This window comes from Prinia subflava, chromosome 2 (assembly GCF_021018805.1).
Source record: "Prinia subflava isolate CZ2003 ecotype Zambia chromosome 2, Cam_Psub_1.2, whole genome shotgun sequence".
NCBI lineage: Eukaryota > Metazoa > Chordata > Aves > Passeriformes > Cisticolidae > Prinia > Prinia subflava.
Window position 1 is genome coordinate 39,292,995 of NC_086248.1, and position 27,720 is coordinate 39,320,714.

At 37.3% G+C, this 27,720-nt stretch overlaps 1 protein-coding gene across 11 annotated transcripts in view; it reads left to right on the plus strand.

Annotated features, from left to right (window-relative positions):
• Positions 1–24,800, plus strand: part of FUT9 (fucosyltransferase 9) — a 104,835-nt gene extending 80,035 nt beyond the window's left edge. For 10 of the 11 annotated variants that reach the window (XM_063389676.1, XM_063389673.1, XM_063389670.1 and 7 more), the window contains one exon: positions 15,693–24,800. In XM_063389676.1, coding sequence (XP_063245746.1) covers positions 15,693–16,780 — 1,088 coding nt within the window. In that variant the 3' untranslated portion in view covers positions 16,781–24,800. Of the gene's footprint in view, positions 1–7,960; positions 8,171–15,692 lie in introns of those variants that run through there. The other variant, XM_063389667.1, reaches the window with a different exon arrangement.
• Positions 24,801–27,720: the final 2,920 nt, after the last annotated feature.

Genomic DNA, 27,720 nt, shown 5'->3' on the forward strand with positions numbered 1-27,720 from the left:
CAGGCTATGTCTGTATCAAGGTGAGATGCATTTCTTCCCCTCTTACTTTCTTTTAGAAGGGAATTCAGCCTTACAGCTCATGAGGATGTGATGCTGTTGTCATATCACACCCTGATAGCATCTGACAGTGTCTATCTCTCCTCCAAACTTGATAGCAGAAGAAATCTTCCAGCCATTAAGGGAACTTTCATGATATCTGGGATGATTGTTTGTCCTCTGCAAATTTTTGGGATATTGAAATGTTCCCTTTTTGTTCAGAGCAAAATTGAAATCTTTCAAACTAATCTCTCCCTAATCAGGTACACTGACATTAAAGCATCTTTGAGCTTCCCCAAAAATTTGTTTCAAATATGACAAAAAAACATCCCTGAGAAAATGGTAGCAAACTCAGCCTTCCCAAGGTAGATTTTTGTGTTGACGAACTGATAATGGAAAAAAAAATTTAAAATTTTGTGGTCAAGTCTCTTTGAACTTTCATAAATCAAAACATAGTTTTATGCACAATGCATCAAAAAATCATCTGAGAAGCTGTTTATGAAGAGAGAATAGGGAACAAAGGACACAATTCTTCTTCCAATGAAAATAAGAAAATCATTTCCACCATAGTTTATAGCTTCTGTCCAGTAAATCTGAGTTTGTCCTCCACTGGCAGAGAACAGAACACTGCAGGATTGTGGAAAATAAATTTTAAAAATTTACTCTTCACTTCAAATAACTATAGCAGTGGAAAGGTTTCTATTGTTCTTAAATTTGGTGAATCAATCTATTCCAAAGTTAATTCAGGTCCACATTTTCTTGCATGCTGTTATTTTTATCTCATTTTCCTTATATGCAGCAGGTAATAAAACAATGATGTGAAATCCAAAAGGGAAAATAAATCTAGCTAGAGTAGTCATATTATCAACACATCAGCTCTGCAAAACTCTGTCATGCTTCCTTCCATAAAATGACAATTTAAAGTATCTTTCCAGAAGTCTCATGGAGATTATTGTAATTTGTTCTCTATTTAGGATTAAAAAAAATCTTAGACAACCTATTTGAAGTCTCCTAGTGAAGTACTTACAGTTCAGTTCAGCATTATATGCCAGTTTCAGAGAGGCTGAAGTGTGATTTATTTCATTTTACTTTCATCAGCAAGTCAAGTTCATCCATCCAAAACCAGTTTTTCTGGATGCACATATTTCATTTGTTATCATTTCAAGTAGCACAAAATACAGTCAAATTCCGATATCTGTCAATTGCATACAAGTACTTTTAAGTAATCTTTTACTTTCTATTTAAATGCTTACACCATAAACATTGAATAAATGCTTACTTGGCATTCAAACAAGCAGCTTAAAGCAGAAAAGCTGCCTTTAAACTGTATGGAACTTTCTAACTATTTGATCGGTATCTGAAAATTCCATTTTACAGATAATAGTAAATTATTTGGAATCTATAAAAAAGTGTTCTGCACGTGTAGTTACACCTTTAAAAATCCAAAGTAATTCAATTTTTAAAAATACTCCTCTGATTTTCATAGTTTTTCTCTTCATTTGTTGTACCAAATTCTACTTACATTTTAGTCTTCCCTTTAGGCATTGTGGAGCATAATTTCAGAACAATAAGTAACAAAACCACAGGCTACGGTGTTGAACATGACATAGGAACCTGAATAACTCAAAAAATAAACAGAAGATATGTAGATAAAGCTTTTAAAAGGCTTTATTCAAACATGTCCTTAGAATTTTTAAATTTTTTTAAACATGCTCATAAATCTTAGAATCTGTATTGGCAACTAAAATTAATCGACTGGAAACAACTCGTTGAAAACAATTACATTTGTCTTACAACTCAAAACCTTAAAGTACAGAAGACTTGAAAGAAACTGGCTGTTAATAAAAAGGAAGCTGATAGTAATTGCTGGTGCTGAAAATGCAAAAAGAGACAGAATACAAATGAAACTTAAATTGGCATTTAAGCATCATTTATCTTTAAAGCTTTCTGTTCATCTCAGCTGTATCAATAAACATACTTGTTTGCTTAATGGGGATTAAATTCATCCAATTCCCCTATGACATATTTCATCAGAATTCTAGTCTGAGCCACTGCCTTCTGTTTCTTGCTAGGCTTTTTCCAGAAATCTAAAGGCAGAGTTCCCATCTCCAGTAATTTATACAGAGGTTTCATGCATCTCATGTTGTAAATAACCTTCAGGATTGCAAGATTCAGACTGCTGCTGTGTTTCTTGCTGAAATAATTGTTTCAGAGCAATACATTCTTTCCTGTCCTCTCTGAAAAAAGAATTAAGGCACATAAGAAAGAAAAATATTTTATTTCTCCTATAATAATATTAACTGTCTCTACTTTCTGCCTCCTTTTCCCATCCACTCTCCCTGGCTCAGTGTCCCAGTGAGTTCAGTGCTCTGCTTCCCTCCTTCCTATTTGCCAGGATGGCAGCAGTAGTGACTCCACTGCCTGCTGCACGCACTGGCTGTCACATTGCACCACATCTCACGGGGACAACACAGCAGTAGCACTTCTCATGGGACACAGCCTCCAGCCAGGGCCAGCAGCTTGGGCAGTGGTGCCTAAACACTCGTAAGTTCATCGTCTGTGTGTGTGTGTGTTTGCATACTACTTGTGTAGAGAGGTATGAGTATGGATACAAAGAAATAAAAAAGCATAATTGATAAATTACACTTCAGGGAATCTAAGGAATTAAGTGTGCTACAAATACCACATAAATAGCCTGTGTGTATATATATACACATATATATATACAAGTATGCATAGAAGTATGTATTTATAAAATGTTGCAGATGTGAAAACTGAGAAACACTTCCAAAAGGTGATTAAATCTTTCCTACAGTTATAGATTATGTGTGGCACTGTATATATGTGTATAAGGGAGGGTGTTTGTTATTTGCACCTTGTTCCAATTTTTAGATTCCCTGTGCTCTGACTTACATCTGTCTGGCTGTCTCCTGAGTTGCCTTAGGATTTTTATTTCTAACTTAAATTTAAGGAACACAAAGGAATAGCTTTTGAGCTCTCTTTTTTTTCCTCTTCTTCCATGTCGCTGAAATCCACTGAAAGAACAAAACCCCAACCATACTGAAATTAATAGGTTTTCTGGTGTTTCTGTGAGCAAGATTTCATCTCTGATTCTTCCTGTCTTTCAGCAAATCCAGCTTTGCTGGTAGAATTTCAACTATAGTTCTGCAAAAGGGTTGTAGCTTTTCTTATTTTAAAGATCAAGGGGTCATTTACTTTAATCTGATTAAATCTTCCATTTCCCTGTACTAATTTATGTCAGTCAAGAAGATTTGGATGTGTTTTCAGAGAGTTGAAACAAAGATACATTAAAAAGATATCTGATCTGAGTAAATGTGACATGACTACCTTCTGGTGAAGTTTCTTTGAAGTGAAATATTCTATCCCACAGATTCAACTGCTTAGATGCAAATTGAAGTAATAGTTGTCAAATACTTGTTCAAATTTTCATGATATTGTGAAAATTACTTATCTTTCCTGGACTTGATTTCTAACCTTCTTTTACTCCACAGTTTCAATAATAACTTTCTGACTGTGCTGTGATTAAAACTTTACACTTGCAAAAGTCCAAAATATTCTTTATGGAAAGGCATTTCAAAAGTGAATGTATTGTTATTACTGGAGCATCATTTATTTTGCTTCTATGGTACTCTTAATTGGTAGATTTGAAAGTATTTTATCAAAGGAAAGTAGTCTCACTCTACAGGTATCTATGAGTCAGAAAGTGATTAGTACCTAAGTCAAATTAAATTCTGTTCAACAAACTCAGGTGAAACTGATAAAAGAGCCACAAAGTTCTCTATCACTTTGTTCTGTGTCCTGTGTACCAGACTCATCAGGGCATCAGAAGACTGTAGTTGCCCTGGTAAAACAGTGCTGTCCAGCAGACCAGTGTGCTTGTCAGTCAAATAAAGATTCCCTAACATTATTATTATTGCTTTTGATTAAAATCCCTTTAGGAGGACTTACAATAGACATATATTCTAGCAGAAATTCCATTTATTTTGTCCGGGAAGAAGTCTTTGTGGTACTTTAACATTTGTTTTGCGTGACATTTGACCACAAGTGACCACAGAGATCAAATGCTGCTGTCAAAAACCACCACATGCTGAACATTAGAAGCCCAAAAGCTGTAGTAGGGTTCCTGAAGCACCTACCCAATGCAGAAAATCTGCTGGGCACCTACAACTGCAACACACCACAAACAGTGAAAGAGGCTGCCCAGGACACAACTGGGATCTGTCTTCTTCCATCTGCTTCTGTCCTTCACCAAGATACATCCAGTGCTCTAAAGAACTGGGTCCTTCTTGGGATTCAGAGCTGGGAATCTTCCCTTGGGAGCAGGGATCTAGTCCCTTCCTTCTATGAAGAAGTTAGGAAATTACACCTTTTGAAACAGAACCAGAAAATTATTCACCCAGAATAAAGACCAGTTTTTGTGGTCTTTCCAACAATTGAGATTTATACCCTCCCTTTCACCTTCTCTTTACAGGGTTGTAAACTGCTTGGGAAAGGAAGCTGACTCTACCTTCCACTGCTGCAGATGTGTCCCTGAGCATAAATCGTTGGGGGGTCAATAGGCAGGAGACAGAAAGAGGTCAAAAGAAAATAGTATTGTCTTGATTAGCAACTATGCCTCCAATGAGGAGAAAAGGATTGCTCACCTCTATTCCTAAAGCTCCTCACACACTGTAAAATCAACAGACGTTGTTGTCTAGGAGCTAGAAAACCTTTAAGGAAATTGAAATATTGAGGTCTGAATCACTTCAGGCTGAAGAAATATTCATATCTAATAGGTCATAGCTTCAATTTCTGCATAAAGAGACTTCATCCTATGCCTGTTTCCTTTAAATTCAAACAAACAAAAAGCAGCTGTTAACAGTGCATTTAAGATGGATTCTGCTCTTATAGGCACATCCATATCCTTAGGGCTGAGAGCTGGGGTAATAGCTAGTTTATTGATTTTGAGTGGCCCTTCCTTGTGAAGAATGAGCCCCTTCTGGGGATGTGCTGGCACCAGGCAGCTAAGAGCACAGGAGTCTGAAAGGCAGAGGGTCAGACAGAGTTTAAGCATGACCAGCACTAAAAGACAAATGAACAGAAGTTTGCAGAGTTGCAGCATGTCCCCTGATCCCTACTAGTAGAGCATGTTTCTGGTTTGGGGCTTCTTAGGACTTGGCACAGCCTCTTAACCTTAATTTAGGTTCCTCTTAATGTTTCTGTCATCAAATTAGTCCTACCCACATTTGCTAAATTAACTGCATGGATTCTCAGTCTGTTTGAAAAGGCAACTGCTTGTCACCACTTTTTTTTACACCAATGTCCTTAAAGCAAAGGTATACAGAATTTAGTGCTGTTGACCTCATATCTAGACCCCTTTTTTAATCTTTTACAGTTTATTTCCCTTGTTCTTATTCTTTCTCTCTGTGTTTCCTCCTACCTATCTCTGCCAACTGTCTTTAGAGAGTCACTTTCTGAGTAAGATTGCTGTATAAAGTCTTCCTTGCATTGTAGGAACAAGGAAATCTCTTTCTTTCCACTTTTTAAATGCCCAGATTTAATAGGCAGTAAAGTGGTACCAGAGAAAGACTATGGGCTGCAAACCTTAAGATGCAAAAAAGACTACTTGGCAAATTGTATTTCTAAGATACAGTAAATAATCCTGCATTGAATAGTTACTGTAGTGGTAAAACATTAATAAATTCATTACGGATTTTTTTTGTCTATTAAGAGTAGAATAATGTATGACACTAAAATCCAGTAATTGAACATTAGAATCAAGTGCAAATTGAATATTAGAATTAAACTTAGACTGCAAACATTTAACTTCTCTTTTTAAGATGCTTAAAAGAAAGACAATAAGCTAAGAAATAGCAAAGAGCTTGAGCTTTTCGAAAGAGATAATATCTCTGGACTAACTGCTGGTCTGCTTTGTACAACATTTTTTCAGCAGCCTGTGAAGAATATTCTTCATTGCAATGTTCTAAGCTTGAGTTGCTCTCAGAGGCATCAGTGTTTGTGTTAACCTGGACAGTTCGTAGTGAAATGAAAACATCTCTTTAGAATATTGGTGATTGAAGCTACTGGAGGGGATTTTTTGGACAATTGCCTTCAACCCATTCCTCCTGTGTATTTGCTGTTTCTTCACTGAAGAACTTCAGGTTTTTTTTCTTTTCTACTGAAAAAGTCTCTTCAGTGACTTTGTTAAGCTTTGTATTTCTCAGCTTGTTATCCTTGTAGTTCCAGCTGCCTGCTCTTCCTTTTGTTATGCACACAGAGACACTCCAAGAAATTAACGACTGCTTCCTCTCAACTGCAATTTCGTTTTCTTAGAAGAGTGTGCAGTTTGAGAGGCTGACGGATTGTCAGTTTCACTGATTATATGATATACACTATCTAAAATATATATTGTTTTTAAAATATGCTTTCATTCTTGTTTTATCAGGCTTTAGGTTTTGGGTGATTACATTTTTGTTTCAGTTTCTGTGCATGCCTGTGTTTAAAGCTCTTATTACGATATTTTCAGAACTTACTTTTTGTGGATTTTGCTCTTTCTCCCTGTGTTTGAGTAAAAAGGCACTTGTATCAGATCTAAAAGTCTTCTCCTGTTTTCAGTGTCCAAATTTTACAGTATAGTATAATCTTTATAGTGAATTACTAATCTTGCTCCAGCAAGACAAATATTTCATTCAAGAGTCTTGTTTTATAATCGCCTTCTCTCTTACTCTTAACAGCGTATTCTTTTGAAATATTTGGTACTACCAACACAAGTAATCTTGAAAACATAGCTGTTGGTGCACAATGAAAATGATTGGTGCTGTTTCTCCATTCTTCCAATTAGTGCTGGTGTCCTTATACCCACAAGTGCTCTACAGTCCATCACTTATTAGAATTGCAGTTTTCCCAGATGGAAAATAAGCAGCCATTGTTTTTAGCACTCAGTATATTACAAGATGAAGGATTTGTATTTTCATGCACAGAATCTAATCTGAAGCTTTGAGTCACTGATGGGCTTTTAAGAGAGCTGGATCAGTGAGGAGTTCTGCTTAGACAGCTAGCAGAACCTGGATGATGACTCTTGGCTATCCTGAATCCTCTTTATCCAACATTTACTTCTTAGCTCAGAATAGTCCAGAAAGCCAGTTCTGCTGATTGTAAAACAAATGCCCATCTTTCCATCCTGTGAGGGGAAAAAAGTCTCATTTGTAAAGAATATGGGCATATTTTTTAAAAGTAAACCTATAAATTATCACATCTCTTCTCTGTTAATGTAGTAGTAAATGGCATTCTCTAATTCAGCCACAGAGCAGATTGGAACTGATTTGAGCACTGCAGCAGCTTTCTTTTCTCTCTAGGGCAGTTGTCTCACTGGTAACTAGTATCCAGAGCACAGAAGAACATTGACCTGCATCCTAAAAACCCTAAAAAGGTATTTAAACCATCCTAAAAAGTTGTATCAGCACAGATCCCAAACCTGGAGGTGTAACAAGTTCCTTAAGGAAAAGGTGCTAGACGAGCAGAGAAGTGAAATGTCAAGCAGAGATCAGATTAAGGGGAATTTATGGTATTTCTTAAAGGCCTCTCAGGCTTTCTTTTCTGGCTACAGAACTATCTCACATGTTGTGTTGCCACTGGCAAAATCCTCAGATGTATAAAGTTGTATCTGCAAAAAAAGAGACAGCATTAAATCTCGATTAAATTTTTTGAGCTTGCTTATGCAGCAAGATACAGCAGTATAACTACTGCACCTAGCCTCTAATCATATCTACACAAACAGCTGGTGCTCAGAGCTCCAAAACACTTGCTTTGCCTCAGAACTAATATACCCTAGAGTAAGTGTTTAATATTATAAGTGGGCATCCTCTGCTTTTTCCTGATTCTGATTTATCTTCTTCACAGGAGGAGGTGTTTTTCCACTCTACAAGGGAACTACATGTTAGGAAATCAGTCAGAAGCAATTGCGATTTTTTGATGGGGAGTTTAACTTATGTGCACAGGAATGCCTATGGTTCTTCTCCTGCCACTTCATGCTCCCTCTGTGTTTGGCTTCGCTCACATCATTTTCACAGTCACTGTGAGCTAATCAGGGCTCTCTGGTGGGCGGGTGGCCATCACAAACACACAGCTTGTGCAGGTATGTGATTCATATTTCAGCTGGCTGGCTGCAGCTTTACAAACCGGTCACAAAGCTGCTGAAGAGCTCTTTCTGCAGTTCTGGCAGAATCAGAGAGAACAGCAGTTTGCTGTTCCCAAACCACAGGGAAAGAAGGGAGGAAGAGACCACTTGCTTTTGGAGCACTTTTCTTTGATCGGCTTCATTTTGTGCAGAGCCTTTTCAGGGCTTTTGAAAGAGGCATGGACTGGCTTGTGCTGCATAACTAGGATGAGTTTTATACTCAGGAAGATAAAAAGGTCTTTCCTGACAAGGCAGATAAAATTTGCTACTAAGCTACAGTGGTGAAGAACTCCATTTTCTATACCTAGCACAGTATGGAAAGCCACCACCCCTTTCACAGATTGCTGTTGGTCATAAACTAACTGTGATGTGGACAAGCAACCGTGGAAGTTAAGGTAAAAAAGGTTCTGTCTGCATGTTACCAGGGCTGGCAGTGCTGCTGAGGTTCTGACCACTTTGCATGCCATTTGTTTTCCAGTTGTGCCTAGGGAAGGAAAGGGTACCTCCTGTACCCTCTGAGACAGACTTAAAAGCTCATGATTAGAAAGCAATGCTGACCATGTGGAGTGTCCTGACACTAACTCCAGATTGTCTGGAAAAGTTTCTTGCTGATTTGACTGTATTTTTATACATATACATGCTAATGCTGGTGGATACAGAGTCACTCCAGTATGGACAGCAGTGCTTTAGCTGCCTTCCTCTGCTGTTCTGAGAGACTCTGTGTCCCTGGCTAATGTCTCTTGCTGTACAGCTGGATGGCAGTAAGAAACCACTGAGCTGTTGCATAAGCAGCTGGAGAGTGACAGTGTGTGACTGCCATGGAGAGAAGGAGAGGATGGATGACAGTCAGGGGGAAGGCTGGGGGCTGCTGAGCCGTAGCAGGATGCTGTGCATTGCACAGCAATTTGGAGAAGGAAGCTGAGAATAGGGTTTTCTTCAGCGAGGGATCAAGATTCAGATAGTCACAAAAAAAGCAGCAGTACCCCATCTAGCAATCAACAGAAAGACTTGGGTTCAGCCTTTGAAAATAAGGACTTCGTAGTTGCTGTTGTCCACAGATTTTTTTTTTACTTTCCTTCATGTTTTCACTCTGTACCATGTGGCTATTTCATAGTTTGCAAGACAACTTTGAGGATGAGGGATGTTTTTACTCATTTTTTCTGCAATTCTTTGCAGTTTTAGACTGCCAGTTTGTGCTCTTATTAGGTGCATTTTATAAGAATTTGTGTTTAATATTATGAGTACAAGGCTGGAAGGAATCCAGTGGGGTCATTCTAGCCCAACCCTAGGACCTGGGGGCACAATCTGATCTCTCATTGCTTAGTGGGGCTTGTCTAACCTGTTCTTACCAGTCTACACTGATAGGTTCTGCACCATACCTAAGCAATCTATCTTAATGGCTACGTGTCCTCAGGGTGCTTTTAGGTCAATTTTCTACAACTGTTCTAAGTAAAATTTACGACTACTGAATAAAATTATTCTATACTCTTCTCAGAGTGCAAATGCACAAAACTGGAATCTGTGGAATTAACAAATAACTTGAAAACAAAGGAGGTGGAGAGGGGAAGAAAAAGAATGTTGTAAACAGTAGAATAAAAATACGCAGTCTGAGATCAGCAGCTCATTCAGTTTTCAGCCTTTTAACTCTGTGCAGCTCTGTTGAGCCTTTTCATGCTGGGCTGTTTTCAGAAATCTGTGGACAGGCATGGAAATGTGTGGAAACAAGGCTGTGTTTGGATGTTGGGAGGGAAAAAATCCACTATTCTGGTTGCAACAGAGGAAGCTTAACTAGGAGCAGTGAGAGTTAATTCCAATAAAAAGGAGGAAGCTTCAGTTTCAGAGAGCTTAAGGAAAAGCACCTGAGGGCATGTTCATACAGCAGTGACTTGGAGATAAGAAGTTACACTCTGGCTGTCCTGAGACAATCAGGTTTTTTAATACTACAGGTGAAAAAGCTGCAGCTAATTGGAAGTGTGCTTTAAGAAAATCGAGCTGTTAGCACAAATGCAGATATGCCATGGCCAAGCCTGCTAAAACGTGCCAGAGAATAGGGACAGCAATCTCAAATGAGCCTTCTTTCTAAGAACAATGATTTGCTTGTGCTTCTTATCAGTTCCCACTGCAATCAACTGTCCTTTTATAGCCCTGAGGTATACACGTAGATTGTCTGCTTCTAAAGGTACCTGCCTCTGACACCTCTGTTAACCTCAAAGTTCTTCTGCTCTTCACCCCCTCTGATCCCGGGAGTGACCCTCAGAGACTATCTTGAGGTTAAATATTTCTACCAGGGGAATCCTGAGACCAACTGGTGGTGAGGACCCGAATGCTTAAGAATTCTAAGGTCTGAAAAGTAAGGTGATTTTTTGTTCACTATTCAGTGTCCATGCTTTCAAGAATCTTTGCTTCATTTTTTTATTTTAAAATGATTTTTCTATTTTAAAATCCTTTGGAAAATCTCAGTACTAGACTAGTAATGAAAGATAGCTCTTTCAGTAGTGTTATGTTTTGGGCTACTGGCAAAATCTTGAGAAACTGGAGAAATTGGTGAAAAATGCCAGAAAAATAGGCATCAGTATTACTGATGAGAAAGGTTATATTTTCTCCCCCCTGCAGTATTGCATAATCACAAAACAAAACAAAACCAAAAAAACAAAGAAAGAAAGAAACAACAACAAAAATAAAAAACACCACATATATGTCCCTTCTGGAATGACTGAGAGGTTCAAATTGCAATGAAATTATGAATAAACTGTTTCACTATTTCCATAAAATTCAATTTTATTTCTTGATAAACATAATGCATTCAAAAACCAGACATATTTTAGCAAGCCTTGCCTGGTAAACTTGGGGTTAACAGGCCTGATACCCCATCACTATCTCCCTGTTTGTGTTGCTGCTAAATGCAGTTGCTTGCTGATGGAATGCCAAGATTTGCACTTAAAAAGAAATCTTGCTAAGTTTTGTACCCAGAAAAACAGTCTTGTACTGATGAAATACTATACTTTCAACTTAGGGAGAAAAGCACCTAGAAAATACTTGCTACGCCACAACACTCTGAAATGTACTTTATAACAAAACTATCAAAAGCACAGAATTCTTCCAGCTGGCAAAAATCTCAGTAAACACATCCCTTTGACAAAGTTTTCCTTTCAGACTCCGACATGAGTGGGGGAGGGATTCCACAGAAAGGAAATTTGTGATTCTGTGGTGGAAGGAAAGCCATGAAAGAGGAAGGGTGAACTAAGGTGACTTGCCTGCATGGCTTGTAAAAAATATCTCCTTAGTGTCACCTTTATAGTGAGAATTACAGTGAGATGTTAATGGTTATCTTGGGCACAAAAAAGAAGGACATAAATAAATATGGAAAAGACACCTTGTTTTGGAGATTATTATGGAAAAAATTAGCTATGAATTCTAGTGCACCATAACCTTTATTCCTAGGGGTACACACAAACTGCTTCTCAAAAAAATCCCTTCCAACCCAAACCATTTTATGATGCTATGCAAATAATATTTGTCAACAAGTGCTTAACACATGCCTTCAGTGTACTTACTGCTGCCTGACCGTGTACAGGACTCTGTTCCAAAAGCCATGAAAGCAGAGTTTGTTGGCCCATTCCAGAGGTTCCTCAATCTGCCTTGTGAAGCACAGAAATTATTGATTCTGTTAGCACTTCGTTACAAAAAATTGCCACTATTCCCCGTATGCCTCTTAATAGTTATTACTGCATTCCACAAAATGGAACTTCATGAAAAAATCCTGTCCAGCTCCTCAGGGTATAGTTAAAGTGGTATTTTTAGAAGTCTGCTCAGGTCCTCTGCTTCTTCACAATTTTTAATGGGTCTCATTCAATTTTTAATGGGTCTTGCTATTAGAACCCTTTCCCACTATCCCATTAGCAGTAGTTTCAGAGCAAAGCATACCAGTGATGCCAATACATGTAATGGATCTGTGAGTCTGCATAATGAAGGGTTAGTTCACTGAATCCAAAGGATGCAGGACTATAATGGACTATAGGCCTGGATGAAGGTTAGTGTTTTCCTAAAAGGCAAAAACTAAGAACCATGATCCCAGATCAGGAAGGGGAATATGCATTCACAGGGCAGCAAAGCCAGCAGAGGAAATTAACCCAGAAGAGACAAAAATAGGTAAACTCATCTGTTTAACATGGTCAGATGCTAATATTGGTACTTGGGGTAGCACAAACCACAAGTGATTATCTTGTCTCTAATTGTATCACTGTATCATTGTCTCTACCATTCAAAAGCTTCCTAAACAAATGCAACAGTCTGGACAAGCTACAATTTCAAGCAGAGAGCAGAATACATAATATCTGCTCATTTCCTATGTAGTAAGAATTGTCATGTGATGATGCAGGGTTTGTTATTAGTTAGCAGAAGAGCTTAGTGTAAAATAATCTCTGTCAGAGACTTGAGTCAAAGGGCTTTTAACTGAGTGTGACTATATTACAAGGCACAATGTTAAAATCCTTTTCTGATTTTTCATCATCCTTTTCAATCCCTAGAAAATGATCAGCTCCTGTGAATAATCACGTTTCCCAAACTGTTGTCCAAACTCAGCTCACACTATCTGCTCAGTGATAAGTTATACCTACTCTGTGTATCGCTTTCAATAGCACAGAAACAAAGAACAGCTTTACATGAATATCGGCTCAGCCTCTTTTTTTTTTTTTTTCCTGGAGCTGCATCCCCTAGAGCTGTTCAACCTAAATCCCTTCTTCCTTAGAGGTCCCATTCTCACTTTCCCTATAGTAAACTAAGAAAGCAGTCTTAGGCTCTCATAGGTCATAGCCTTCCTTCTAGACATATTTTCCAGCAGCAATCAACATAGGCTAAAAAAAGCCAATGTAATGTTGTTGTTAAGCCTCGTTTTTCTTTCAGAGGGATTTAAACTGATGAAGATAAGTGGAAAAGCCATGGACACGCAGTTCCCCTCCTTTACTCCCCGCAGGATCATTTTGCTGAAAGCAGAGGGCCTGCTAAACTGTCCTTCAGAAAATGGGCCTGGACAAAAGCACCTATATTTTATATAATTGTAGGAGGTGTTTGTGCCCAGGCACTGGCAGTGGGCACTGCCAGACAGCCTCTCCAAAGAGCAGCCAGGGCCACCCCACACCAATTCCAGCATATTCCAACACACCCACTGCTGGGCATGGCTAATCCCTGCAGCCAAGGTGTGGCACCTCTGGGAAAGTGGATTTAAGAAAGGCACAAGGAATGGAGAATGAGGGGGGAAAGATGAGAAACAAGCTTGTGAGCATCAAGGTGAGAGAAGAAGGCTAGGAGAATGTACTCCAGGCACTGGAGCAAAGATTCCCCTGCAGCCCATGGTGGCCTGGGCAGGATCCTGTGTCAGAGCAGGAGGATGTGTCCTGAAGGAACAGCATCCCATGGACACCCCACTCAGTGGCTAGGTGGTTGTTTGGGTTTTTTTTCCCTGAAGGAACTGTATCCCATAGGAAGGACTCATTGTGGAGGAAGGGAATGTATGAGGAGGAAAGAACAGACAAGAGGAATAGTCGTGGACTGATCACAAACCTCCATTTGCTATCCCCCTGCGCTGCTCAGAAGTGGGTAGGAGGTATAAGAGTTGGGAATGAAGGAGGAAGGTGAGCCTGCAAAGAAGATGAGGGAGACAATTTATTTTAATATTTGTCATTGTTTCTCACTATATAAATCTATTTTAAATGGCAATAAATTACATTATTTTGCCCCAAGATGAGTCTGTTTAGCCTGCAACAGTAACTGGTAAGTGACCTTCCTGTCCTTACTTCAACCCATGAGATTTTCATCTTATTTTCTTCCCATATTTTATTGAGGAGAGATAGTGAGAGAGTGGCTGGGTGGGTCTGACAGCTGGACAAGGTTAACCCACCACTATAACTAAAGTCAGAATTAAGACCATCCATCTTCCCAAACCCAGGGGAGATATTGTGGCAACTTCCCTATTCTTCAAGATACAGTGTTAGAGTAAAGCTAAGCATGATGTTCGCTCCTTTTTCCTTTCCTCAACAATGAATGTGAAAACATTTCTGTTGTAACTGTAGTGCTACACTCACACATCACTTTTTATGCTCACAAAGGCAGCAGAGTTCTGTGCTATTACTGGACCTCTGAATCACATTCTACCATGTCTTCATTTTGAATTTAGCAACTTATTTCATAGGTTGGAAGAGATGAGCTGAGAAAGTGGTTTAAAAGGCCTGAAATTCACTTTCTGCCTGGTTTGACTTGGATTTTATATACATATATATATATATATATATAATATTTTTCTATTTTTAGGGGTGGGTTTTTTACCTATTTTTTGTGAGGCTATCTAGCCAAGCTAACAAAAAAACAAATAATTGAAAAATGTGTGAAAAAAGAAAGTCAGACAAAATTTAAAGTAGTTGAACCTCATTTTGTAATCTATAGTGTGCCAGTATATTCAGAACACTTTTTTCTGTAACTGACATCTCCTGTTCCCTTGTGTGCCCTGTTGCTGCATGGTTAACTTTTTTTAGTTTTTAAACATCTGTGAGTTCTAAGGCTACATTTAGGATCAAAGGTTAGCAATTAACAACCCCTAACTTTGTTAGGTTTTGCAAGAACCATATGGAAGAGTAGTTCTGGAAAGAGATTGATCACTTCTCTCAGGAGGAAACAACAAAGGACAAGGAGCAAGGACAAAGGAGGCTATATGAATTCCTCAGCCCTACCTCTCCACCGAAATAAAGGATACCTCACAGCTATGCAGCATATCTCTGCTTTTCCTAATTTTTAAGACATTAAAACATAATGAAATACACAAGGACATCTTTTATATTAATTTCTCTTCATTTTTCTTTATGTGGGAAATATATGAGATATGTAGCAATAGGGAAACCCTCTATTGGTGCTTCTTTCCCTAGGTATTCTAGTAGTCCCCTGGAGAAAGCGTGAATGTTCATCCCTATGTAGCCACCAGACATGAACTAGTTTTCTACTAAGAGTCTTACTGAATACACAATTAAAGTTCTGGTCCCTTCCTTTTTCAGTCCTCTAATTCTATGTCCTCCACATTCACACAAATACAAATGCAACAGATTGGCAGCATGTTATCCTTTATGCAAACACAAGGATAGAATTGAAGAGTAATTTTGTCTGTCTTCTGTGTTCCAAATGCCTGGCTTAGGTTCTAAGCAAAAAAAAAAAAAATTAATATATACTAATTCACCATATTAGACATATTAAAATCCTACTTTTAATTTGTCAGTGAGCTTTTAATGTGAAGAAGAGAAATATTGTCACGTTGCCATAGTGTGCAAGAACCCATGCCATCTCCATTCAAAGGAAATTTCTGAGGTTGCAGTTCAGTGTTATTGAAGTTCTATCTATTGTGATGTCTGATTGTTTTAAGAGGACAAATTTGTATAATTTAATACCTGATATTATTTTCTCTCTTTCTCTTCCTCTTTTTTTTTTTTTTTTTCCTCAGAACAAATTATGACATCGACATCTAAAGGAATTTTCCGGTCATTTTTTATTATCTTCATTATCCTTGGTTGTTTCATGGCATTTATATTAATTTATATCAAGCCAACAAACAGCTGGATTTCTGGTCCTATAGAATCAGCCAGTTCAGTGTTGAAAATGAAGAACTTCTTTTCTTCCAAGACTGATAATCTCAATGAAACTACTGTTTTGATCTGGGTTTGGCCGTTTGGTCAGACATTCGATCTAACATCCTGCCAAACGATGTTCAACATCCCCGGGTGCCATCTGACTATTGACCGCTCGCTATATAACAGATCCCACGCCGTTCTCATTCATCACAGAGACATTAGCTGGGATCTGGCTAACTTACCTCAGCAAGCCAGGCCACCGTTCCAGAAGTGGATTTGGATGAACTTGGAGTCTCCAACTCACACTCCACAAAAGAGTGGCATCGAACACCTTTTCAACCTGACCCTGACTTATCGGCGTGATTCAGATATCCAGGTGCCTTATGGCTTCATGATGGTTGGTACGAGCTCCTTCACATTTGAGGTACCAAGTAAGGAAAACTTGGTCTGTTGGGTTGTAAGTAACTGGAACCCTGAGCACGCTCGAGTCAAGTATTACAACGAGCTTAGCAAATACATTGAAATCCACACCTATGGACAAGCCTTCGGAGACTACGTCAACGACAAAAACTTGATTCCAACTATCTCCACGTGCAAATTCTACCTTTCCTTTGAAAACTCAATCCACAAAGATTACATTACTGAGAAACTTTACAATGCTCTTCTGGCTGGATCGGTACCAGTTGTACTGGGCCCTTCCAGAGAAAATTATGAGAATTACATTCCAGCAGACTCTTTCATACATGTGGAAGATTTTCTCTCCCCCAGGGAGCTGGCAGAATATCTTCTGATGCTTGACAAAAATAACAAGATGTATCTTAGTTATTTCAACTGGAAGAAGGATTTTTCAGTGCATCTGCCTAGGTTCTGGGAATCACATGCATGTCTTGCTTGTGATCATGTGAAAAGACACCAGGAATACAAGTCCATTGGAAATTTAGAAAAATGGTTTTGGAATTAATTTGTGGGATGTGTGGGTGTGTGTAGGTGTGTGCGTGAGCGTACACTTTTTTGAAGAAGCCAGAAAGGACTTCAGTCCAAGTGGAGAGGAAAGGAAAAGAGAAAAAAAAGAAGGAAAAGAGAATATCATGTCATGGTTTATCAGTTATTCTCTCTTGGCTATCCTATTTATATTTTGTAAGAGATTTTAAAGATCAGCAGCAACAGTCAACAGCACTCAGTTTCGAATTATAATATACTAATTATGTGCACTGAAGAGTATTTGATTGCTTATTATAAATTTAAAACAAGATTTTCCATATTTTCTGTGAACCATGCCCCAGTCTTACACTTGAAGTAGTCATTTTTAACTTTTTTTAATTATTATTTTTAACATTATCCTTGTTGTTTAACCTATTTCGAAAATGAGGAAACAATTTTTAAAGTCATAGAAAATTTTAAGAACATGATTTGTTGTTCCAGACAGAAATGTGTGTAATACTTCAAAAGACAGTAAAGTTTAATAAGTTCATCTTGCATTTTAAGAGCACAGTAGATACCTAAACATTATGGAAACATTAGTAAAATACCTAACATTACGGAAGTGTGATTAATTACCCCCTTTTTAAGGGTAATTATAGTTTTTTAAATGTATTAGAATAGTGGACAGTCTTTGTTTCTAAAAATGTTTCCTAAAAATTGTCCCATGATGTTGCTTTAGGAATATATCTCTTCTTACCCTCTGAAGAAAAAGGAAGTCAGATGTAGAGAAAATGATCAATTCTGGTGACCAAAGACCAGATTCATCCAATTTTTGAGTGTATTCAAATGCAGCACACTCTTGGCCCTCAACACGTCTCAAGTATTTTTAACCTGGACCGGGGCACTAAGTAGTATTACACTGAGAGAAACAGATTGTAACAAAGGAGTTCAATTACATCAGCTTCATGCACTGAATTCAGCTGGTAATAATGGATTCTTGAAAGCAGTTTGCTGAGAAATTTTAGAAAGCTCTCTCAGATAATTTCTTGAACAATAGTGAATTTTCCCCCAATTCTGTAAAGAACTGTTGAATTTTAACTGTAGCTGGACAACTTGATGTTATGACATATAAATGTGGGAAAAAAAATATTAAGCAGTCAATTTTCTGAAAGACATGCTGAAATTTAGTAAATAAGCTATCAGGCTGACATATAACCTTTCAACTTATTAAACTAACAAATTTGAAGGATTGAAAATATTTTATATGAGAGGTATTAAAAAAGCACTCTTCAGAGCAACAATTGCTATCAATATTTGATAATATAAGTAGGTTTTTAAGTATTAAATTTGCTCTATTAGCAAATACAAAATTGTGATGATTGTCATAACTGTTTAAAATATCTGCTCGAAACATGTAATTTGGTTTTACCACTTCTTTCAGCTAAGACAAATTTCTAATTGCCATATATATTCATATGTACAAGGTTGGTTTAATGACATAAATGTATGGGTAGGTTTTGGTATGAAATGAAAGCCAATCAGCTTGGATTTTCAGGTCAAAGTTCTGCAAATCACACCTGCTATTGGAAAAAAAGGAAAAAGTTAAACTGGAAAGACTTCTGCTTATGAGATGTATAAGACCCTGATCAAGTAAAGTAGTCAATCAAGCAACTAAGATTAAATTTCCAGACAAAAATGTTGTTACAGTAAGGAAATGAGAGATAAATATTTAGCAAGAGACAATGCGACTTGTTAGATTTTTATTTTATTTTTATTCCAGGCTGGAATAGAAACACAGAAGGCTAGAAGAGTAATTAGTTGAATTTCTAGAACTCAAAACCCCAATGAAAAAGTTGTAGAATCACTTCTGTTCTGCCTATGCTTTCAAAAGCTATATTTTGATCCAGCTAGCTTTCAATATACTGTGAATCACCTAAACTCACCAGCATTCTTGGATGCAGCAAGATGAGCTTACCTTGAAAATTAATGCAATACAAGGAAACTGAGTCTTCAGCAAACGATCTTCTGACATGCATGTAATATGAGTGATATTTTATCATTTTGAAGGCAAGTGGCTATAGCTTATAGGCTGTCCTACAGGACATCATAACATTTTGTTTTCAGGATGACTGTGAAATTCTCTGTGACTGAACATACCTCTGGTATGGCTCAATAACCTGATTTCCTCGGTGCTGGAATTTGGAAGTCCTTTGCATTGACCTCAGTGAATGTGTACAATGCTTTATTTCATTCCTGTCTTCAGATTGTGAGAGTTGTTCCGTGTGTTAGAAGGCCTTAGGTTGAATCAGACTGGTTTCTTGACAGGAAGTACAGCTAAGTCCTTAGAGTAACAACAAGCAAGCATATGTAGGATATATGAATTGCTACTACAGTTATTGATCAGTGTATACACAGGAAAGTTTTGAAATATACACTGAATTTTAATCCTGTCTTCACCTCTGTAAGCATAGGATCCAATCAGCATGGTTAATCATGGGCTGAATTTTAAGAAATGTGAAACTCTTTTGATGGAACTGGAAAGAGTGTTGTTCTCTTCACAAGAAGAGAAGCTCCACAGAAGGCTTGTATACATTTCACTCAGGAAACATTGCTAAAATTGCTTCAAAGATTAATAAAACAGGAAAGATATCTAATCCAGAATTATGCATAAGAAGCATTACCAAATCCTAAAAAATACACATGACCCTAATGTCTCACTGGCATTCTTGAAGAGTAAGGGCTGAAACAAAATTGAACTAATTTTTAAAGAGATTTTAAGATGATCTGCAGGTATCAGGCCTTAAGCAGTTCTGGATATAAAGATCTTTGTAGCCTATGTAGAAGCAATGGATAGAAAACATCTGTGCTCCATGCATGTATAAAAACTGCATAGCTAGACCTAGGCATTTAACTTACCTGTGTTTGCTTCCAGTCTGTATATGACATTCAGCTCTGTGAGGTCTGTGCTCCTTTCATGATCTGTCTACATGAACAGCAAGCAAAAAGAGACCCAAATAATGAAACACTATGAAAGAGAATGAGCAAACTCAACCAACTGTGGCAGGGTAAATTACATGGGACTGGACAAAATAGGTACTGTGCTTTGGTACCACTGGCAAAAGAAGATAACTGTACCAGAAATGAGAACTAGAAGTTGGGAAAAGACACCAGTTCTAACTATTTATTTTCTCAACAAATTTCTTTCAGACACTCAGTTTATTTTGTTTGCCAGCCCACAACAGTCTTGAGTTGCACTCATCACAAATTAACTAAGCAGTCAGTGAAGACAGGGAGTAACCACCATTCTTTCTTCACAATGGCTTATTTTAGATGCTTTTAGGCTCTCTGTCATGCGTTGATCTGTCAACATGTACTGGCTTTCTCAGTGTGGAAAGTAAGACCCAAACCAGACAAAATACTGACTGCACATGCGTTGCTACCCCACTGAATGTGAACAGGTATCAGACAAAACCAGCAGCAGATCCTTCTGAAGCAGTTTTCCTTTCATTTCATAGACAATGTCCACAGCAGATCTTGCTTAGATGAGATCCCCATTCCTCAGTCAATCCTGCTGTCAGTTTCTTTGAATGTTTCTTTCCATGTGTCTATACCCACAGCGAGCAAGCAGCCTGAGTGAGGTCCACAGAAAGTATGAAACATCCAGCAACACCTTTGTCTTTTAAGAAACAAGATCAAATACAATGAAAGTTGGACTGAGAGAGCATGAATATGGGAATCTGTAGAGGTCATGCGAGCTGAGCAAGATATGGAAAATTGACACCACTGAACACAAGAAAGAACTCTCTCTAGATACTCATGGTTGTCTCTCAAAATAGGCTTTAAAAAAACACATAATTTTCTCCCATCTTTGAACAAGCAGTTAAATAACCAATAACTGTTCCTGTTTATTCAAGAATGGGACTCCTGTTAGCCTTGTATTATCTTTTTTACTAGATGAAGATAACATTCAGGAGAAGAGACAAGCCTGTTAGTAAGATAATTATATTTCCTATCTAGATTCAAGGATCTTTATTTTTATTTTCTTTTTTGATTTATAAATCCCTATGCAGCAACACTTTCTGGACACGATTCAAAAAGACCTTAAGAGTATGTAGATGACCATGACACATATACTTAAATTTAAGACAATCTTAAGTGTTTTAATGCACTGAGTCTCCAGAGAATGTGTTTTCATTGCCTTTAGGAATTGTGCCAAAGGGTGCAATCTGTAGACACATCAGAGACCAATTTGTGCTGCCTCTTTTGCATCATATACGTAGTGAGTAAAGACTGGTTGAGTACTAAATGAGTAGTCCACACTGAAAACCTTGAATTCATTCTGATTTGGTGTCTAATCAAAAAATCTTGGCACAACTCTTCTGCTTCAGCATAAAATATATATCTCCACCAGCTCGGGCCATCCCCTCAGCACAGCACCCCAGTTTACAGCCTGCCTGTGCTATGCTTCCATGTGACATAAAGAAACCAGAGTGGCTGAGGATGCTGAAGACAGTATTTCGAGGATTGTCTGAAGATGAAAGCATAAAACCTGCTCATGTCCTAAAATCTGGACTCAGTGTGCCCTACAGAGACTCAGTCTCAGCCATACCTGCTTTTCCTCTAAGGAAGGTGTTAGGTTCATCCCAGGTGAGACTAATCACTGTGCATGCAAAGTGGGAACAAGAGGTATCTCTGTGTAGGCTGACGAGGAAGCTTCTGACCTATTTAAACCTAGCAGTGAAAATTAAACAAATACTCAAGTCTGTCCTTGGTCAGAACTCCTATGTTATTGAGAAGAGAGTCCAGGGGAAGTATTTGTATACCTACCTATCAGCTGGTGGGCTTTTTCCTGAATTTTGGCTGACAGTTCTGTTTTGGCTTTTATTTTTTTTGTCTTTAATAAAAGTGATTTTAAAATGTTAGAAATCAATCAATATGATTTGTACAAGATAGTTATTTCACCTTTATCTTTTGCTCCTTGCTTGGGTAAATACCAGATTTAGCAGGTGATTTGGGAGATTCCCATGCTAGTAAAAAAGGATTGGGCCAAGGGTGAAATGGCTTGGGTAAAAAAACCCTGTCTTATTCATGGATATTTCCCCTTTAATATTTGAATATCTAGTTGGTGCTATGGCCAATTCTACATTTAGAGAATCAATGTAAAAAGCATACTGGTTAGATATGTTCATAAAAGGTACAGAAATACCAATAAATTGATTAACTAAAGCATGCAGTGGTAATTTTAATTCGTGGCACTATTGCTACAGGGTGACACAGATGATAAAACTATCAGTTCATGAAAAGAACTTGGCCTAGAGACATCATCCAGCAGTTTGCTTACTGGAGGAACTCACTTCATTACTCTATTGCAACTGTAATTAACTGGCAATCTTTTGTGTCACCATATTCTCTGCACAATCGACCAAAAACAGCATTCTCTGTGCAGTGAATACTGCAGAGATTCCCTCATGTGGCAGAGAACCTCTCACCCCAGGTTAACAGCCTGAATTAGGAGTCGGCTGTACAGATCACAGTTTGGCAACCTCTGGTAGATGATTCTGTGCTCTCAGGTTTTGCATTGCTGCTTTCAGCCAAGGAAGGCAAAGAGCTGAGCTGAGACCCATCTAATACCCTCTGTGCATTTCATGGCACACTCACAGGGTGGCTGAAGACACTCTCTTTCCTGCAGCCTATACCCTGCCTGTTTATGAGAATTCAGGAGACTTTGCTGTTCCAACTAATAAGAGAATTAACATTTTTTTTGAGGTGTGATGCCAGTCTATACAAATTAATTATTGATGCTTGTGGGAACTCCTCATTAACATTCTTAAGTAAATAATTATCAGGAAAATCATTTAATCATTGCAAATTGGCAGCAAAAAGAACTGTTTGTTATTCTTTATTATGAATTTGTCCAGTGGAAAAGAGGATTTGATGAAACTTTATCTCCCTGGCTTGATATAGCCTGGTTGGATCCAGATATAGAAACAGGTTTGATAGCAAAATTTGAAAGATATGTAATAAACCAACACAAATATATATATAAATTTGGGACAAATTTCCTATAAAACCTTGAAACTGTAAATAAGCACTTTAGCAGTCACCAGATGGAAAATGTTCCCATCAATCTTTATAACATCATAAGAAAAGCCATCATGATATATGCTGTTTGGCAAATAAATTAATTACAAAACCTATATTTTCTTTACCACATACATAAGAGCTGAGATCAAAAAGTTTGGAGAGTTAGCTCCCTTGGAGTAATTTAATGTTTTAAAGAATCCATGGATACACTGAAGAGAAGCAAGTGAGCAGCTTTTCCATCTATACAAAATCCTAATGTGCCAAACTGTTTCCAGAGAATGAACAAAGCAGTTACTGACTTTTTATTAGGATTTGCAAAATCTTCTATTAACGCACTGTAATTTTGCACTATTTTGTAAGAAAATTTTAAAAAAAGAAAAAAAAGAGGAACTGAAAAAGAAATAGAAAAAAAATCTGAAAATAGATGCCAAATGTATAGTTTGTAAAATACTATTTTTCTGATATAAGGTGTCATTACATTGTGAATCTAACTGTGTTATTGTAAACTGTGAAAAATGTGATGTTCTGTTGTGACACAGCCTGTGAAGGGCCATTTCTAACACAGATAATTCACCTAGACTTGTTTATATGAAACATATTCATAAATCTGAGATCACTTTTATACTTATTTTTTTGTAGACTATTTTTCCACATTTGCAACACAACTGTTATTTTATATCAAACATTAATTTTGCTTTAAAATATTATTTGAATAGGTGGGTGAGTGTCTTATATGTGCCAGAGATTCAAATCTGTAACTGAGATAATTCAGAAACTATTCTTTGCCAAACTGTAATGCTACTGAAATCAATGTTGTTTCGATGAAAAATAGGCACACTGTCAATAAACAGAAGTTTCTAGTCCAATAATGATGACAATGTCACATTATCTAGGATAAATGCCTGGTAGTTACGAGCTGCATTTCCCTGCTGTCTTTGTGTATGTTGAGGAAACAAAACTGTGTGCCATAGCTGAACATCATAGATATTCAGTCACTTAAATAACGTGCCATGGATTTGACCTCTGAGATACATTAATGAGGATTAGGAGAAAAAAAAAACCAAGCTGTTTGTCCCAGTTCAAAGCCAGTTTCTGTGGAAGGTCAGATGAAAATGGGGCGGTTGTCAAGGCAGGACTGGGACAATCTCAGCAGGGAGAGTAAGTTCTGTACACAGAAATGTGGGGACTACATTTATTGTGTTAGGGCAAGATCAGGACCAAAGTCCCTTTCTTGTACATTTGAACTTACACGCGTAACATTGAGTGAGATCTGATAGGAACCCTTTCTTCATGTTCCCAGCTAATGATATTCCTTGTAGTGACAAGTTTTATGTGTTTTATATAGTATATATATAATGAATAAATTCAAGTGTAAGAAAGAGTAACCATGGCAAATTGAATCTTAATAAAAATAATAGAAACCATTCTTACTTCCAGGCACATTTTAAAATGCCATGTTGAAAGATCTTGTAAAAACCTGTATTTTTTATTTATTAGTGATTGTATATTTTGCCCCATGATCTAGACATTTTATAACAGGGAGTCTACCAAAAACTGGATTTTTCTTCCCTTTGAACACTACCATCACCGTGAGATGCATCTGGAAAATGTAGAGGTCAACCACTGATGTTTTGTGTTGTTTTTTTTAATATGATGTTGTTGTTGAACTTTCTTCTGATTACCTGTAACTCTGTTCAGAGTTTTCAACATAATTTAACTGCAGACTGAAGATACCTACTGAATGAAACTACAGGTAACTATAATTATTTCAAAGACTTTCATCATTTATGTGAAATTAATATTTCAGAACACTGATTCCAAGATTGTTAATGAGCAGCTCATTGACTCTTATTTATTGAGCACTGGAATTCTCCCTAAAGGATAAACACTGAATCATGTAAATAATAGTGCTCTATATAAGCCTAACAAAATATTGTAATAGGTATATTTAAAATAAAAAGAGAACATTCCAAGTGTACTGTAGTCTTTGATCATTCTTTCATAGGTCTGACATCACCCTTTTTCTTCTTGTGATACTTCTCATCAAGGGCCTGATCTGAAGATTGTTGCCACGCATAACCACGACTTCTGGCAGAGATCTCACAAACAGAATTTTGGTTCTTTTTAAGCTGTTGCACATTAAATTCCTGTAAGTGCTCAGGGTCAGATTGAACTCATACAGACTGTCGTATAGGTTTACTATGTACAGCAACTAGAACAGATGAATTGATATGATACAATAATTGAGGTTATTTTGCCTTGTTTTTAACAATGATCTTTCAAATTTTTACGAGGAGTGAAATAGTAATTTGCATGGTCATATTTCATCACTTTATCTACTGTACAAATAACCTACATTTGCAGAGATTATCTAAAATAACAAATGGTGAAAACAATGATGTCAGTTTTATTTCTAAATATATATGCAAACAATGGAAATAACTGCCACTGAAATAAATGTAATAAATAATGCTGTATTTCCAGTAGCACAGATCTTCTGGTCACAGCAACTGCAGTTTATCCAAGACAATATTACATCTGACTGTTGTGCAGCTTGAAGAACAGGTTAGGAGTCTTCAAAAATCCTTCTCCTTTCTACCAGACAGGCAAATTTACTTTATTCCTGAGCTAACAAACCTTTGTTACTTTGGATACATTCTTTAAAAGTTTATTTAACTCTTGCCATTCACTTAAAGCAAACTTATCATCATCTTGAACTCATCCTTGAAAAGTAGAGACAGACTGACTTTTCAATAGTATGTGTGACAGAAGTCCCTGCCACATTTCACACACACATACACACACACACACACACACAATATTTTCACATTCTTAATTTCAATTCCACTTCAATAATTGAATCTAGGGCAGAACATAAAATTTTCTGCCTTTAAAACAAGTCTTTTTTCTTAAATTATCCATTTCTACTTCCTCTCACAAACTTCCCCTGGATATGCCAACAAAGCCTTGTGTGTTTGGAAAGCCAGGTCTCTGCCCTGAATGTCAGAAGCAGTCAGCTTAATGATAAGCTTCTGAAGGCACAGCACTGAAGTGAAACCTGAAAGAGAAAAGGGTCAAGCATAGAAGGTGTGCAGGTTTCTAACCCTGCCAGCAATAGCATGCTATTACAGATGCTGAAACTACATCTCTGGGTGACAAGGCTGCTGTTGGCACAACTTCATGCAGTGAAACAAGCAATAAGCTCTTCATAAGCTCTACACAGGCTGATGCTTCAGCGCAGAACACTTCATTGAAACAAGTGTGCTGCCAGTGAGCCTGAGAGTAGGCTAGCACCACTCAAAATACAAAATAGTCCATGTCAATTGTCACACAGATTAAACAGAAGCCTCCTTTCAAGAAATACATCATCTCAACATATATTTTAGTTCTGATAAACCCTTTGGATAGAATAACAAGTCTTTAGACCAAAGGCCTGGTGTTAGTTTAAGATACCTCAGAACAGGTTTCTACAGGTAGATGTACAGAGGAGAATTGAATTACCAAATTTCCATTATGTGCAAGGTATTCACAAATTTGAAAAAGTAAATGGAGTCTGAGAGTAATTCAGCTCACCTAATCAGAGTGTTTTAATTTTTAATCCTATCTAAGATCACATTAAAAAAAAAATCTTAATTACTTACAGTTCAATAGCAATTGTTGCTACAATTGATTTCGATGTACAATGAATCAGAAGAAGGAAAGAAAATAAAATTGCTTGTGTTGAAATTGAAAAATAATCAGGTTTCATTTTCAAGTCAAAATTAATTGTGATGTTCTAATTTGTAGTTTTAAGATCAAAATTACTCTCAAAATTCCTGTCTTAAATCAAAAACTTAAGATTTTAGTAATTGCTAAATAAATTAATTGGAAAAATTTCATACTAGTTTTAACACTTTTTGCTGAAATGTTTCTTTTTCCTAAAGGAGTCTGTATTTCTATGACAGGATTCTTGAATGAGGAAAAAGATCATCAACTGCATTTTCATTCTTCTCTTGGCTTCTGTCATTTGAATTCTCTCTTGTATGAAAAATACATTCTCAGTGGGATATGGTTAATCAATGTGGAAGAGCTTCAAATGGTTTCAATATAATTTCTATGTAGTCACAGAGTGTTGCTATACCACAATTATGTTATTCCTGCAACAGGAGCAATCCTTTAATGGCTGATTTCCAGCTTTCAGACATACACACTGTCAAGATGTGAACTTTAGTCTGCTTTTTAACCTGCCCACAGTTTCTGATATTTTTGACATTCTGTTCCTCTCATATCCATGTGGTTTCCTCAGACGTATCATGCCCTATACTGACCGTATATCTTTACATTCTCTGTCCACATTTTGACACAAAAAAAAATCTATTTACAGCTACAAATAGAAGGCTCTGTAACCTTGAAGTAGTTAGCCCTACACCCTCATGCCACTGCCCCTTCCTTGTCACCGAAATTAGATTTAATTCACATTAAGTTTAACACACTAAAATGAAATGTAACAAGTTACATGGGCAATCAGGTGATTTCTGATCAGTTCTGCTTGTCAAATATATTGCACTGCAATCAGCTGGATGTAACAATTACATCTGTAGTGGTGGTTTTACCCTTGAAATCTTTTACTCAAATGTAGATACAAGATGTCATGTTGTTATACCATACCAGTCCCAGTCCTGAGCTCAAAGACAGCAAGTGATGCTGAAAGGACAGAATAGCACAGGATAATCATTTAGGCAGTTATCCAATACTCCCTGATTAATAGGAGAAAAAGCAACCAAAATACATCTAGACATACCATATAATTTACTACAGTGATATCTGTCTGCACAGGCTCATTTTGTGTACAGCAGAGTTTATCAGCTCTGTCTCAGCACAGCTCTTGAGTCTCAGTCTAGGGTCTGCTTGGCACTT